This window comes from Urocitellus parryii, chromosome 9, assembly GCF_045843805.1.
Source record: "Urocitellus parryii isolate mUroPar1 chromosome 9, mUroPar1.hap1, whole genome shotgun sequence".
NCBI classification, from domain to species: Eukaryota; Metazoa; Chordata; class Mammalia; order Rodentia; family Sciuridae; genus Urocitellus; species Urocitellus parryii.
The window spans coordinates 103,084,809-103,102,939 of NC_135539.1; the positions used below are offsets into that span (position 1 = coordinate 103,084,809).

At 32.0% G+C, this 18,131-nt stretch overlaps 1 protein-coding gene across 1 annotated transcript in view; it reads left to right on the forward strand.

Annotated features, from left to right (window-relative positions):
• The window catches only part of Ush2a (usherin), a 748,724-nt gene that overhangs the window by 102,576 nt on the left and 628,017 nt on the right, over positions 1 to 18,131 (forward strand). Inside the window, exons 9-10 of the mRNA XM_026388000.2 lie at positions 14,505 to 14,700; positions 17,314 to 17,444. Coding sequence (XP_026243785.2) covers positions 14,505 to 14,700; positions 17,314 to 17,444 — 327 coding nt within the window. The remainder of the gene's footprint in view (positions 1 to 14,504; positions 14,701 to 17,313; positions 17,445 to 18,131) is intronic.

The following is an 18,131-nucleotide window of genomic DNA, read 5'->3' on the forward strand; positions in this document are numbered from 1 at the left end:
TGTTCCATTGTAGATGCGCCACCACAGAGAAAAGAATCTCTGAACTTGAAGAAGGACAGTAGGAACTACCAAAATAGAAAGGCAAATAGAAAAATTATTTTTTTTGAGAAAAAAAGAAAATTAGGAGAACCTGTTGCAGATAAATCTGTGTTGAAAAACATTTAAAACTATTTAGAGTGTGAAAATGATGCAGGTCAGAAAATTCAGATCTGTATAAGGATAAGAAAAATAGAGAAAACATAAATAACATAACTATAATTTTTCTCATTAATTAATTTAGTTTGTTCAACATAATATTAGCAACAGTGTGTTCAGTAATGATACCTTAGGTATAAGGGACATGAATGAACACAATGATAGAAGGGATAGGAGGGAGGAGCTAGGGATACTTTATTATAAGGTACCACCTTCATACCACCCTTGATGTGGTATGAAGTTTTTTAAAAGTGGACTTGGACTAGTGGTAAGTATATATTACAAGCTCTAGGAAAGTCCTTAAAAGAGTAAAAAGGAAAAAAAAGAAGTATAATATGCTAAGAAATGAGATAAAAATTACATAAAAATTTAAACCATAAAAGACAGGGAAAAAATAGAAGAAAAAAATAAAAACAAAGAACAATGAAAATGAATAGAAAATGCTTCTGCGTGGATATTACTAAATTCAGATATTATTGGTGGAGGGGAATATATATGAGAGTAATTTTTAAAAAGTGATAAAAATGTACAATTGTTAGCTTTTATATTACATATAAACGTATTTACCTTAAATATTGCAAAAATATTTTCCCACTATGATTACTAGCATATAGGGAATATATCACCTGTGATAAGTATTTTTATACTATTACTAAAGACAGAGTGGTGGTGACTCTCTTCAGTCTGGGGTAACCATTACTAAATCCAATATTACTGTGTATGTTTATAGTTATCCTGCAAAGATCAATCATTTGGTAGCTTTATTCATGCAACAAATATTTATTAAGTGTGTTGAATGTGTAGAACATTGTTGCTAGATTATAGCCATTCTGTCTTGATTACAGATGTAAATATTTGAAAATATTGAAGGATATTTGTGAAATACAAAATAGATTCCCGGCAGACACTAATTACTGTAATACACAGAGATGACTTTAGTGCAAATAAATGATTCTGGCTGATAATCAGTAATTAATGAATAATATAATACCATAGACATTTCAAAGTATAAAAGAAAATTCTAAATGCAGCAATACTAATTAAAGAATATTTATTTACTAATATTGTACTCAAATTTAATGCTCAAAAAATATTTCAACATAAAATGACTTTATATCCACGTGGCAACTCTGATGCCTTTTATGAAAACTAAATTAAGTGAATCTTAAAGGACAGTTTTCATTCATTGTACTTTTAAATTTCTGAATTCATGTTTGTATGATATATATTATTTTGAACAGTTGCTTGTAAAGAACATATTAATATAATGAATTCATGTTTTCTTCTTTGAGTTCCTTTGTAGAATCGCGTAGGTTATCCTTTACAAATGTGATCTCTATTCCTGGATATATATATTCTGGAATATCTATAGGGTTAAATTATTATGGTTATAATAATATGGTTTTACCTAAGCCATTATTCACAAATGAGCAAATCATGAAGTCATCCTTCTAGGAAACCTAGTGTGTCTACCTGTATTTTTTTTCTATTTAGTTTTCAGAACAAGTATACAATTAAAGAGAAAGAATAAAGAAAACAAGCAGTCCAAAAGAGACATCCAATACTAAACAAAGACTGCTCAAGATTAACCAGTAAGACTCCAGGGCCTCTCCTGCAAATGGTTCTGCCTCATTCAGCCTTTAGACAGAGAGCTTTGTAATTACCAGGCATATAGTCAAGAACTTGTGCTTACAAGTAGCTTGATATCAGTTATATTTATATATCGGTAATAAAACAAAGAAGTATAAGCTAATTTTGTCTAGTTTTGTGTTTTCCCATCAGATTTTGTTTCACATGTTATTAAAATTTATTTTGTTTCACGATTTTTTTTTAATTTTTAATTTTACTTTTCCTATAGAATTACAGATTATCCATTGCTTGGATTAGAAATTTTTTAACAGTATCTATCACATATTACTATTTGAATTGCCAGATGGGCCAATATGTGAAGTATTCATGATTATTATTACCTGAGTCTGATCAGTATTGTACAATATTATTAGCAGGTATGTAGTTTGTGCTTATAAGTTTGGTACCTAAAAGAGGGGTAAGTACATCATTTCTGGATATATTATACAAGAATTCCTAGAAAGGGAAAAGACAAATACTAAGAGAAATATGTCATTGAAGGATAAATACATCATCATTTCTATCTTCTCAATGTAAAAATATGGTGATTGTTTTGGGTTTGCTAATTAAAATTATACAGCAATTCATAGGTAAAAACTCATGCTATTGCATTTTCCTTTAAACTTTTATGTTACTATTTCATTAACTGCTAGTTATGTTAATATGAGATCCTATCTATGTGTAACTGCTATGTACTTTAGAAAGCTAAAGAAAGGATCTTGACTATTTTAACCATAAGTAGATGAAAAATGTTTCAAGAGATAACTGTGTTTAATCAGATTTAAAGATTATACAATGCATGCATATATCAAAACACTACTTGGTAACCCAATAATATGTACAATTTTTATGTTTCAGTTAAAAAATTTCAAAAGGTAAAGTCCTGTAACTGTCAAAAGTATAAAGATTTTATTAGATCATTCACTTTAAAATAATAAATGGAAAAATATACTTTGGTCGTTTTATATATACATATATATACTATATTTTTATATTTTTAATTTTAATTATACAAATGTATAAGATATCACATGATAATTTTACATATGTATACAGTATGTAATCATCAAATAAGGCTAGTTAGTATTTTCACCTCTAATCATATTTTAAATTTTTGATTAGCACATAATAATTGTACATATGTATAGGTATAAACTAAAAAGATATCATTTGAATTAAAATTGAGCTGCTACATCTAAATAAATAAATAAATAAATAAATAGAAACCATAATTAGAGCCTGAAAAAAATTTACTATTATTTGAAATTTAGGATCTTGTAACTTCTAACATGTGTGACTGGCTTTTACTGATGAGAGAAAAAAATATGAAGATTTTTAGAAGGTTCCCAATTTGTTTAGGCCGCTTGGGAATGGGTAAACTAATGACCTCGTTTAGTTCGGTAAGTAGCACTACACAGACCTCTAAACAGTGAGCCTACTGCAACGGCTCACATATAAGCAGATTGCTTTCCTCCCCTTCCCACATAGGTAGGGGCTACTGATGCCTCTCAGAATTTTCTGGCCAGGAGCGGAATGATTCCATCCGTGGGGTCCAGGGCTATTTTATCTAGATTATACTCTTAGCAAAAAGTAAAGATAAACTGAGCTATATAGAGAATCCACTTACCTCTCCCTCCTCCAGGGAACTTTTTTTTTTTTTTAATTTTAAATCCATGGAGCCAGTGTAATGTGGCCATTAGGAGTAAGGACTCTGAAGGAGAAAGTCTAGATACATAAATTGAGAGCCTAAGTTGGACAAGAGCTTCTTGAAAGCATTGGGAATATAGAAATGAGTAAAAAAAAAATAGCAAACATTGCGGTCCTCTACAGTTTTTACTGTCTAGTTTACATTGTAGTGGAAATTAATTTCTTTTTCCATGCCTCACTTTTCTGATCTGAAAAATGGGTTCATAGTAACTCCTACCTCATAGTTGTTGAAAAGATTTAGTCAGTTCGTGGTGAAGCACTGAGGCCTGACACCATAGATCTTAGCTAATCTTATGACATTGGAAGTACTACTTAGGAAGAGAGATTCCTGCCTATTTTATTACTGAGGATAGAAGGTAAATTATTTTTTTCTCTCCCACTCTCTCTGTTGCCTCCTTCATCCATTTATTTACTCAATCATTAACCCATTCATTTGTTAATTCATTACTTCAGTATGCATTTATTGAACAATTGCAATGTTTTAGGTATTATGCTCCGACCATTAAAATCTAGTGCTTGCTTCTGGAAACTCAGGGTTTAATAGGGAAAACTGGTAAGTAAATGAGCTATTATTACTGTGATAATTGCAATGATTTTAAAGGTGAAAATGAAAGACTGTTTTCTCTATAAATGTTTAACAAAATGAGGCAGCCCCCATAGTTTTCCTTTGTGCCCCTAAAGTTTTAGCTCATATTGAATGTTGTAGACTTAAAGGAAAAAAAAAGATTATTTCATTTGTTTACTGTTCTTGGGAATTCTTGTGACTTTTAAAAATGTTTAGAAATACTTTGATACATTCAACAAAAATAATTTGAAAAGAGCTTCTTGCTGGATGTGATGGCACAAACCCATAATCCCAGAGACTTGGGAGGCTAAGGCTTAGTAGTTAAGCACCTCTGCGCTCAATTCCTGGTACAAAAGTGAATAAACAAAAACAGATTCTTCTCTAATTTTCTTAACTTGTAAATATTGAGGACTAGTCAAGTTGTGGTTAATGCTCCTGGTTATTATCATCATGAACTGAAGCTTTCAAAAGTCATTGAGTCCATTACACATGAAGAATTTCCCCTGTCAGTACCATGCGGGAAGATCTCCTCCTTTGCTCAAATGGATTTTATGTATCTTTGACTAAGAGATTTTCTTTCTCCTTTCTTTGAAGTTATACAGTAGGCATTTAAGATTGTTGAGTAAGTGACTGAATAAATGGGTTGTTCCTATTCTTAAATTACCTTACGTTTTCCTCTGTGTCAATTTGTACTTTCTCTGTAATTTTGAAGATATTAAGAAATAAATGAAGAAAATTGAGATTGATAGGAGTAAATACAAATGGTTTGGGGCCTGTGGATTATCTTTGAAAGATTGTCTTTGCTAATCTCTAATAGTAACGAAAGAACCCATGATCAAGAAGAGAGAAATGTCATTGTGTATTAGTAGAATATAAAGTAATAACATAAATTTCATCAGTGTCTTCTAGATTCAATGATTTTTCTACCTGAATATGTCAAAGTATTTGGCTGCAACTTAGTATAGTTGATTAGTAGCTTTTAAGAAGCTATCAAAATGAAAGCCATTAGATGAATCAGTGATAAAGGTCCTTGACCTTGATAGAGCTATTGTCTAATCTTATAATTTGAGCATCTAGGGACATATTGGAGGAATCCAGTTGTTACAGAACAAACTGAAACCTAATTAAAAGTGACAAATGATCAACTGGAGAGGAGAGAAACATTAAATAGAAAACTTATGGCTTCAGGAATTGCAAAGATATAAGACATATACTTTTCTATATTTTCAATGAAATAGTACAATGATTGATATAAAAAGATGAAAATTATAAATATTCCCAAACTACTCATATTTCACCCATTGTTATTTCTTCCATTTTGTCATAGATCTTGGTGTATTGTCCGAAAGGATTTGTGAAAAAACACACTCATGTGGCCAAATTTTTATAGATTTATGAAACTTTACAGTCAAAAGGTTAACTACAAAATTATCCCTTCTCTTTTATCTGTCTTTGTAAAAAAAATACAATATGATAATAGCATAGAATTATCCTTGGGATTAAAGGCCAGAATCGATGTCAGTGAGTCATTTAGTTGTATATGTTTTCAATCATATTTTAAAATAAAAATGAAGGAAGTCATCTCTCAAGATCTGTTCTTCTATATATTAATCTCATTATTTTGAAAAAAATCTTTAAAAAATCCTATACCTTAGTGATAACTGATAAACTCTTTCACCCTATATTTTTTACTTGAAAAGAGAATTGTTTTACCTGTAGTTTATCATCTGTGTATAATTTAAAACTGGAACATTTAAATTTTCTAAGCTTTTTGTAGTGAAATGTTACACACAAATAATGCAAATGATATATAATATTCTTATAACCATCCATGCAGTTACATTTTATTTGTTCTCAATTTTATTACATTAATACTAAATGCACATTGTGGGAAAATAGTTTTAAAAGTAGAAGTTATTTTTAACCCTACTACTGATAGATAACCTTGGCAAGTACTCTTGGTTTATGTACTTTTTTGTATCTTATATTATTTTTACTGTAAATAAATGTGTGTCATCTCTCTCTTCTTAAAGTTGTATCTTTATATTCATAGATGAATCCATCTTTATCTAGAAAATAGGATTATACTCTGTGTATTTAAAGCTTGGTTTAAAAATTCAAACTACACTATGAATATTATTCTCTCTATATAAATGTTTGGATTATATTTCTTTTAAGCATGATGTTTGAAAACCATTTTCTTACTTTGAAGCATATGCCTAGTTTTATTTCCTTTTTTTTCCCTTTTTGGCTATTGTAAACACCTCATTTTAAAAAATCTAATTCAAAGAGCTTTCAATCTTACCTTCCTGAATGTCCAGTGGAATGTGTGGGTTCAGTGGAATGTGCACATATGTTGCTCATGGACAAACCGCCCTTCTAGGGACAGTGTCGGCACTGATCTTCTCTAGAATTTCCTGTTATCTTGGCATTATAATAATTTTTAAAAATCTCAATCTTAAAGTTGTAAACTGATAACTATAAACTTCCAGAACTTAGCATGTTGCTCATATTTTCCTAGGTTGTTAAAAATTCTACACAAAAAGAAGGCCTGCAAATTTTAGTAACAAATAGTCAGTAGGACCAAATCCACTTCAGTAAGTCAGCAGCACAATTCCTCTTTGATTTTGAACATTAAGGAGGCCAGGATTGTGTATTTGGAGCACTGATATAGCATTTAGTCCACTCTTATTTATAATAAGGCTTTTTGATAGTGGCTTTTCTGTTGCTAGTAACAATAAAAATCTCCAATGACAGGGTTTTTTTTTTATAAAGATCATAATTAAAAAGGAAAAATGTTGTTTTCACAGAAATATCAAAGGAATGCTTTTGCTGGATTTGCTCCACTAACTCATGTAGGCAATATCCCAAATTCAAACAGCCAGCAGTTGCTTTGTAGAAGACAAACTGCATCTGTAATCAGTGTGACAGGGCCACAGGTTCCATATCACTTCTACCAACTTTAATTCAAGAGAGGACAACTTGAAAAATAAAAACATCACCCTTCGGTAAACAGATTCTTCAATAAGAATATTTTGAAAAAGGCAAAAAAAACAAGTTAGGATCATTATAGTAAAATTTTGCCTTTGGTCAAAGTTTTACAATGGACTAAAGTTTTTAAAATATTGGAAATAAGGATGATTGCATGGCTAATTGAGCTGGAGAAGCAAATTTAATGAGCTCATTTCTCTCTTTCAAATCTGAGGAGTCAGAAAGTGAGTTTTCATCTTCTCTCCCATTTCTTCCATTAGAACATATCTCTCCCATACCTATGGTTACTATAAAAGTATTGGTTAGACCCTAATGATATCTGATGGCCCCTAGGAAGTAGGTATCGATAAAACCTCCTTGGTAGTCATACCTACAAATGTTAAAATTAACCAAAAATAAATTTTGTTCATCTTTTTTTTGTCATAAATTACTCCTGCTGCACTCTGTAGATCACTTCAGCCACAGCAGATCATATACCAGTACATTTATGATCTCAGTCCATTCTCAATGTTTACTGATAATACATTTCATAAGGACAGTTATATATTATTGACAGTCATATATTATCTTAAAAACTGCATTGCATTTTTACCTCTTCCTCCTTCTTCTATCTTGTAACTTCCAGATTTTGAATGTATAACATCTGCCAGGATTTGTTTTGGGTATTATTTAAATATTACCCCTTATCCTAATATTATTTTGTCCTTAATAAGATGTTGAATTATTTTCCTTTTAGAGATTATTATGGTTTAGATATTAGGTGTTCCCCATAAAGCTCATGTGTGAGACAGTGTAAGAACGTTCAGAGGTTAAATGATTGGGTTATGAGAGCCGAAACTCAATCAATGAGTCAATCCCCAGATAAGGATTAACTGAGTGGTAACCAAAGGCAGGTAGGGTGTAGCTGGAGGACTGGCATTGTTGGCATGCCTTTAGGGTATATATTTTGTATCTAGCAAGTGGAGTCTCTCTTTCAGCTTCCTGGTAGTTTCATAAGCTGCTGTCCTCTTCCACACTCTTCCTCCACCCATAATGAGAATGAGACCTGTGAAACTGTGAGCCCCCAAATAAACTTTTGCTCCTCTATAATTGTACTTGTCAGGTCATTTAGTCATAGCAGCAAAAAAGCTGAGGAAAACAGACATGAATACACTGATATTCATACAGGTAAAGTGAATTCAAGGACTAATTGTCCAATGACATTGCCCATATTATCTAACTTCCTTAGTTTCCAGCTGTGGATGCAATAGAGCAATAGATAATGTTTACTGAAGGCCAACTGTGTGACAGATATTTTGACAAGTGCTTAGCTTTTAAAACAACCTCATGAGGCCAGAATTAGCACTCCCATTTTATTGGATCAGAAAAGAAGAAGAAGAAAAAAAGAGATTCAGGTAATTTCACAAGAACACAGGCTAGCAAGTCAAAGCATAGAAATCAGATGTGGTATACTATGCACCCCAAGACCTAGAGAATCCAATTAGATAACTCATTTTACTCATTTTTAGAAAAGTTTAAAAATATAGTTGTACATATTTATGGAATCTAGTAGGATATTTCATTGCACATATACAATGTGTAATATCTAATCAGAGTAATTAGTACATTTGTTCCCTCAAATATTTACCACTTTTTTGTGTTGGAAATATTCAAAATCCCCTCTACTAGTTATTTAAAGTATGCAATTACTTGTCATCAACCATATTTACTATGCATAAACATAAATAATTTGTCTTATTGACTGTGCCTTTGTATTCTTAAATCATTTGTTTTATTGACTGTGCTCTTATATTCTTTAGGTTTTTTTCCTTCCATCCCTCTTCCAGATTCTGGGGACTTTTATATTATTCTGTACCTCTATGAGAGGTACAGAATAAAGAGTTCATCTTTTGGGTTTCCACATATAAGTGAGAACATGCAGTATTTGTCTTTTCTGTGCCTGACTCATTTCATTCAATATGTTATCTTCCAGTTCTGTTTATGTTGTTGAAAATAACAGGATTTCATTCTTATGACTAAATAATATTCCATTTTGTATATCTACCAGAGCTTCTTTACCCATTCATGGAAGCAACCAATTTTAAATGCTTAATATAGTTTCTAAGGCTTGATGGTATGTATTTCATGTTACTTTTCACAGTGGCCCTTTTACAATGTGTAATATTTAATATTAGGAAGTGACAGCACTAGTTGTTGAACCAAGCTATGTGGTTTGTAGCCTACAGAGAACTCTAACTTTTGAATCTATGATATAAATTTGATTTGCTTATGGTTATTTATTTATTTTTATTAGCTACACATGACAGTACAATGATCTTGACAATTCATACATTTGAATCAAATGGGGTATAATTTCTCATTTTTCTGATTGTATAGGTTGCAGAATCACATTGGTCATACAGTCACCTATATACATACCACAATAATAATGTCTATTTTGGTTATTGATGGTGAGGAAACACTTAAAGGGGTCATTTCTTCTTCTTAAATATTTTTTAGCCAAAGATTTATAGCTGACAATGTCCTAATGATTGGTAGCATAACTTTCTTTTGTAAAATGAGTTTGAATTTATATCTGTGAGTGGTGACTTATTGCAAATAATCTTATCACAGCCAAGTACGAATTCTTCATATAGCTATTACCTTGTTTGTGAATTGGGTCCATTGTGTGTCTTCTCTAAATTCTTTCAAGTACAGCTTTCTCTGGACATAAATATCATTGATTAGATGTGACTTTCAGTTAACAGTTCAGCAATTGTCTATTATGCTCCTACTGTGTGAATGACATAAGAAGTATAAAGTCAATAACTTGTATGTCCTGAAAAATACATATAAGTAGATCAGTCATTTCAGTTCAAAGCAACAGAAGCAAGATCAAGTATTCATAGAGCACTGTGGGAGAAGCAAAGCCCAAAAGGTTAGGAATGGTATTAGGGACAAAGAATTCTCATCACTCCAAAAAGAATATTACATAAACTTTTAAATTGACCAAAATATAGTGTGCATTATTACCTCATTAATATAATGTGACATTTGCTTGATGTGAAAATGTTACCTAATATTTATGTAACATCTGTATTATTTTTTTCTCCTCAGTTAAGTAGAAAAATTTCACTTTGTTTTCATGCTAAATTTTTAAGAATACCATTAAACAGCAATACCCTGGACAATTAAGTTCTTTTTCTTTCTTTCTTCCTTTAAGAATATTAAAGGAAAAATGGTCCAACTGTGGATCAGTGGGGAATAAGTAAAAACTGGCAAAAATGCTTTGCACTATACTTTATTCCAATAATGATTATGAAATATATCAAACTGTTCTAAAATAATAAATATTTGTTACTAAATATCATAGAGTGCTCTTTATTGTCCTAATATCAAAATAGTTTTAACAATTTTGAAGAGCAAAAGATAATTTTTTATGGAAAGACAGGGAAACATGATTTTTATGTAGTTTGATGTTCCTAGTTTGTAATTTAATAGGTAACACTGGCACTGAGTGCTTTGGGAAGTCACACTGACATCAGTAATGCACAATAGGGCTGTGTAGCTCAGTGGGTAGAGTGCTTACCTATCATGCTTGAGGCCCTAGATTCAAACCCTAGCACTGTGAGAACAACAACAAAAAATTATTTTATGAAGTATAAGGAAAACATTTTCAGAAATTCTGGTATTTATTTAGTTATTCTATTTTTTAAATCTCATCTTGAAGTAATCATACTTTATATGCAATGTAATTTGGCTAAATACAATAGGTTTGTGTGTGTGTGCACGAAAGGAGAATTTTCAGATAATCAAGACATTAAAATGAAGGTTAAAAATACAAATATGTATTGATCATGATTAAAAGTTGACAAATTAGTTTAATAATCCCTATAAAAACATGGAGCAGTCTCATTTATGAGAATATGTGCAGTTCTCTAAATAATATTTTTTACTTAGCATTATTTACCATTATGATATTAAGTTTATCTTAAGAATGCAGGTAAAGATTCCATTTAATCTACTAATTGATTATATGATTTGTCAGTTCAACACGTTGAAGAATCAGAATTGAATACAATGTATTCCTTTTTAAATAATGGCATCTTGTTTGTTTTGCAATAGATATTTCTTCTTTAAAATGTGTAAAAATTGTCTTCCTGAAATCAATAGTCAACATAATTATAAAAGTTGTAACATTAAAGACATTTGCATTAAAGTCAGAAAACAAAAACCAAATAGTCTCCATTACCACTATACCACATCAACTATTATGCAGAAAAAAATTGTCCAATATGGTAGAAAAAATCAATATTTTGAAAATTATGAATTAAATCTCCATTGTTTTATAGGTAAAAATGAAAATTGTAGTATCTTATAAGAACTTTAGAATCAATAATTAAAATGAATATGTGAAAGAAAATTAATGCTTTTTAAAAAATGGACTGTATAACCAAAAAGTAGATAAGGAATATTTGGCTTCACTAGTAATCAAAGATATACTATATATAAAAGACCACAGTGATTAATACTTTTGTAAAAATCAAAATAATGAAGAGATAATTTTAATATGGTAAAATTTAATTTTTCTAAAAGGAATATTTAACAAAATCTATAAAAATGTTTTTATTGCTTGATAATATGATTTCATCCCTTACAATTTTCTTAAGGAAATACTCAGATACATTGGCACTCCCCCCAAAAAATAAGTGTGGAGAAAAATTGAATGTGTAATAATTGCAGAATGATTGAAAGAGTTATTTTGTGGAAAACATGATAAATAATGCAATAAATACATGATACCTAAAATATGGGGTACACAGTACAAATTTTGAAAATACAAAATGTATACATGCAAGTTTGAAAAGGAATTATATCATGTTAATATTTGGACTTGGTGGTCAAATAACCTATAATTTTTCTATTTCTTTTTTTAAACTTGTATTACATACACACACTTAGCTGCTGGGTCTTCAATCCACAAATTACTGTGGAAACTTATAAGAGATACAAGTTATAACTAATGACTAGTTATAGCTCTTCTTTCAAAGTATATTGGACTGGTCATAGCACCTTCAGAACAGTTTATTCACAGACAGAGAATCATGTGAGTGTGTCACCTCTTTGTTAGTGTTGTACTCATGTGACACTTGACAAACACCGTCTTTCACTGCAAGGGAACTGGCTGTCAAAAATTAAAGCATTGTGTCGAATGAAATTTGGAGGTGAAATTCAAATTGAACTTTAGTGGATTTATAAGAAAAAAGTTAATCACTGCTGCCCTTTGATAAATTCTAGATGTACAGCCAGGCTCCTTAGAGAGAGTGAAATTCCCATCAGTGAGGAAAGTGGTTGCCATGCAAAGAATAAGGTGAAGATACCCCTGAGGAAGTAATGCTAGCCAAATCATTACATCACAGCAATTCTCAGGGATGTTTCACAACACTAAAAGCACAAAGGTCAAAATGTTGAAAGCTGTTCCAAATTTTGGAATGAGAATGACAATACACCAAGGCATAGGGGAAAAAAATGCTTATTTAGGATAATAAGGTAAGGTACAAGAGGGCAACATTGTTCAAAGTACTGTTGATGAAGTTTTTGCAAAGAAATAAAGCAACTTGGTTTTCCAGATGTGTAATGTTTTAAAGTACTAAATTAACATTAGTTTTATTATTTTTGGTTTTCCTTTACAGTTATAATCTAGTATATGAACTTTTAGCAGTATCTCTATAGTATGCTTTTTTAAGGTCTTTAGGGAATAGTCCAAGAAGGGTAATAGCTGGGTCAAATGGTGGTTCCATTCCCAGCTTTCCAAGGAATCTCCATACTGCTTTCCAAATTGGCCGAACCAATTTGCAGCCCCACAGCAATGTACAAGTGTACCCTTTTCCCCACATCCTCGCCAGCACTTGTTGTTGTTTGACTTCATAGTGGCTGCCAATCTTACTGGAGTGAGATGGTATCTTAGGGTGGTTTTGATTTGCATTTCTCTGACTGCTAGAGATGGTGAGCATTTTTTCATGTACTTGTTGATTGATTGTATGTCCTCCTCTGAGAAGTGTCTGTTCAGGTCCTTGGCCCATTTATTGATTGGGTTATTTGTTTTCTTATTGTTTAATTTTTTGAGTTCTTTGTATACTCTGGATATTAGGGCTCTCTCTGAAGTGTGAGGAGTAAAAATTTGTTCCCAGGATGTAGGCTCCCTATTTACCTCTCTTATTGTTTTTCTTGCTGAGAAAAAACTTTCTAGCTTGAGTAAGTCCCATTTGTTGATTCTTGTGCTATGGGTGTCCTATTAAGGAATTTGGAGCCCGACCCCACAATATGTAGATCGGAGCCAACTTTTTCTTCTATCAGACGCAGAGTCTCCGATTTGATATCAAGCTGCTTGATCCATTTTGAGTTAACTTTTGTGCATGGCGAGAGAAGGGGTCAGTTTCATTTTGTTACATATGGATTTCCAGTTTTCCCAGCACCATTTGTTGAAGATGCTATCCTTCCTCCATTGCATGCTTTTAGCCCCTTTATCAAATATAAGATAGTTGTAACTTTGTGGATTAGTCTCTGTGTCCTCTATTCTGTACCATTGGTCCATCCGCCTGTTTTGGTACCAATACCATGCTGTTTTTGTTACTATTGCTCTGTAGTATAGTTTGAAATCTGGAATCCCTATACCGCCTAATTCACACTTCCTGCTTAGAGTTGCTTTTGCTATTCTGGGTTTTTTATTTTTCCATATGAATTTCATGATTGCTTTCTCTATTTCTACAAGAAATGCCGTTGGGATTTTGATTGGCATTGCATTAAACCTATAGAGAACTTTTGGTAACATCGCCATTTTGATGATGTTAGTTCTGCCTATCCATGAACAGGGTATATTTTTCCATCTTCTAAGATCTTCTTCTATTTCTCTCTTTAGGGTTCTGTAGTTTTCATTGTATAAATCTTTCACCTCTTTTGTTAGGTTGATTCCCAAGTATTTTACTTTTTTTGAGGATATTGTGAATGGGGTGTTTTTCCTCATTTCCATTTCAGAAGTTTTGTCGATGATATACAGAAATGCCTTTGATTTATGCGTGTTGATTTTATATCCTGCCACTTTGCTGAATTCATTTATTAGTTCTAGTAGTTTCTTTGTAGACCCTTTTGGGTCTTCTAGGTATAGAATTATGTCAATCGCAAATAGTGATAATTTAAGCTCTTCTTTTCCTATTTTTATGAACTTTTAGTGTTTCGACATTTTTTTAAAAGTTTTGAAACAAGCATAACTCTTGGCTATAATGAATTTTTTTTCTGACTTATAAACATTTTCAAATACAGTGATCCTTGACTTTTAAATAATGAATATTAGCTTTCCATTTAGTGAGAAAGACTAGATTATTAATAGAAAAAAATCTGAGCTGATATTTATTGTTCTTGTATGATTTTGTTGTTCCAGTGTGATCGCTGCCTACCACTATATAATGACAAGCCTTTCCGCAGAGGCAATCAACTTCAAGCTTTCAATTGTAAACCTTGTCAGTGCAATGGCCATTCCAGGAGCTGCCATTATAATGCCTCTGTAGATCCTTTTCCTCTTGAGCACCAGAGAGGAGGAGGAGGAGTTTGTGATGCCTGCCAGCATAACACTACAGGTAACCAGCAAATGGTAAATTGCTCATTTGGCCCCTGAAGCCTGTGTGCACCTATAAACAATGCACATTATTTATTGTTATCTTATGTAAGTATGGGCTTACATACTATGAAGTTTGAAAACCAAAGCTGTTTCATCAAATTTCCCTAATTCCAAATGGCACTCTTGTCCTGAACTATATCTTTTCTGCAAGAGTTTCTTTCTTTTTCTTCTTGTGGTGCTAGGAATTGAACCCAGGGTCACATATGTGCTAGGTAAGTGCTTCATCTTTGAGCTACATCCTCAACCCAGGAAAATTTTTTTTAAAGGGTTCACAGTGTTTGAATCATAAATACATTTTGATAATTCAGAAATGTTTAGTTTGAAGAAAAAAATCCCAAACAAGTGTTCTTTTGTCACTTTTACCTTCCTTATGTCTGTTTTCTCTCACATGGGGGTATTTACATTTGTTCAGACTTGGCATGGAAAAATGATAATCTGGGAATACTCTTTTGTAAAATACTAATTAAATGCAGAAGGTGATAAATTCCTGTTTTAAAACATTTAGACTAGTCATTGAAAATTACTATTTTCTGAAGGGCAGTATGTTAGAAACAGAAATAGGCAGCATCTGAATTTATTAAATATCATGGCCCAAGTGTGATGGATCTGAAATTGATGCTGTGAAGCATGAATGAATTTATTAGATGGTGGCATAAGGTTTCACAAGGACTTGGCTAGATCTAGGGATATGAAGATGAATAAGATAATAGATTTTCTTGCCTGTGAGTTATTCTATAGTAGGAAAGGCAGACTATTCAAGGAACAATTCCAAAGTTGTTCCATGAGTGCTAGGACATGGCAAGTGCAATGGGAGTTAATCAGGTGGGGAAGCCAGTAAGGAAAACATCTGCAATGGCCTAGAGGAGCTTGAAACATGACAACTTTGGAGAACTGGGAGGAGAAATGGCTGGTGGATTAAAAAAAAAAAAAAAAAAAAGGAAGGAAGGTAGGGGAGTCAGATCACTGAGGGTACCAAGGTCAATAAGATGACACTTAAGGGTTTTACATGTGAAAGGGATGTAATCAGTTTTGTGTTTTTCAAAGATCCATTTGGTTATCCAGTGGAGGATGGATTGGAGAAGGTCAAGAATGGTTTGGAAAAAACAGTTAGTTGTGTGCTATAATTGCCCAGGTCAGAAATAATGGTGAGATACATTTAAACAGATGTTGATAGAAGTGTAACCAAGAGACATTTAGAATTGAAAAGGGAGAGCATTTTGTAAGCAGGAAGTAGGTTCAAGGAAGATTGATACCAGTCAAGATTGTTACCTAAGCTTCCAGCTTGAGCAGTAAAGTCCATGTTGGCACTGCCCATCAAGTTAGGAGATTCAGGAGGATCAAGCTAAGAGAGAAGATGCCAAGTACTGTTTTGGACATGTTCAGTGTGTGTGTCCAAGAGTTATAGGAAGAACACTCTAGTGGGCAGGTGGAAATAGTCCTATAGTTTCTTTATTCTAAACCTTTTATGGTGCCTCAGAAAAGATCAGAATCATCCATATTCTTTAGTGGTACCTTAGGCTTCTCACTCTTGAGAAGTGTATATATATTCCTACTCATTTAAGATTGATTTTACCCACTAGACTGAAGAAAGTTCTGTGATGAGAAATGGATGTTGTGTGTTTTGCTTACTACTACATTTCTCAGTATTTAGGACAATGTTTGCAACATGGCAGTCACTTCATAAATATTTATTGGATGATAAATAAAGGAGAGATTTCTAGATTGAAGGCAGATTTGGGAGCCATCAGCATATACAAATGGAAATATTTTAGAAACATTATAAATTCATTTAATTAGTCCATAACCAGGATCCATAAATGTGAATTTTCATTTATTTCTGTAGTCTAATATTGGGACATTTTAAGCAATATTTGAGCAAAGTGCATAATGTTTAAAGAGAAAATCAATAGCTATGAGTTTATTTCTGCTGTCTTATATGCTACTCACATTCTTTTAGGGCTTTTTCCATATTTAAAAAATGGCAAGACTATTCTAACATTTTATAGGAATATTACTTGGTATATCCAAATATATTAAATTTCTATTTGGATATTTGAATGAAAAATAATGACCACTAACAGAAGCATTTACTTTTAATCATGTTAACTATAGAATAATCAATTGCATTAAGAGAAGTCTCCAATTTTACAAGATTGAGTTTTGGTAAAATATATCTAATGCTACCTTCCTACTTCTAACTTTATAAGTATCATCTACTACAAGTAGAAATTTCTCTTATTTGGTAGAGATGAAGAGCCTGGTCATAGAAGAAAAGTTTTAAGTTTTGAAAGAAATTCTTTTAAAATGTATGGATCCTTACAAAGCATAGCTTTTTAGAAGTGAGGTATTATATAACAGATGGGAGTTTAATGAAGGAAAGCACAGTTTGTAACAGGTTCATTGTTTCATATGCTCTGGATCACTAAATTGGCAGGTAGAGATGAAAGGTGCATTAAAATGGACGTCCCGAAAATTATAGAATTCTCTCAAAGGAATACAGTCTTTAATTTTGAATTATGCAGCTGATTTTAATGAATTGGAAGTCACAATGCATAACCTTTCTCTGATGCAGGGAGGAACTGTGAACTGTGCAAGGATTACTTTTTCCGACCAGTGGGTGCAGATCCTTCAGCCATTGATGTTTGCAAATCCTGTGATTGTGATAAAGCTGGCACTAGAAACAGGAGCCTCCTTTGTGATCTGGTGAGTTTTTGTCCATATTGAAGATAAAGAATGGCTTTCTTTTCCAGAAAGTACTTTTGAGAGATATGGCCCCTGTGCAATGGAAGACCATATTTTCCAAGAAGTCCTCTGTTTGTGTTTGCATTTTATAGAGCTCCTTTCTCATTTAAGGAGGGATCATGTGCAATGTTTAAGACATGAAATATGGCACTACTAAAAAGGTTCATTTTAGTTTTAATTTTCAAATGTCACAAAATTGGAGGATGAGAGTTCCAAATAAACTGGAAAGTAAACCAAGAATATGTCTGAAATTGTTGATAAATTAATACTCATAAATGATTAATAAATAAGAAATTTCCCCAAAGTTCCATGGAAGATAGTACAGCAAAGTCACTTATGTGAATATCCAAATGGAAGTCATGATAACCCTATTTCTAATTTTCTTATTCCAATTTTTCTCTTAACATGAAAGTTCAATGGGTTTTTATGGTTTTTAAATATTCTTATTACCTATATTACAAATATTGATATATACCTACTTAAATGTAGATTTAAACTAACTTGGGTCCATATATCCTATCTCAAGCCAAAGCAGAAGCTCCATATTTAAAGGGGTGTCTTTAGCTAAAGTTTTTATCTGTTCTTAGTGAAAATTCTGAAAATAGTTAAACAAAAATATGTTTTGAAAAAGCAATTCCATTCTATTAA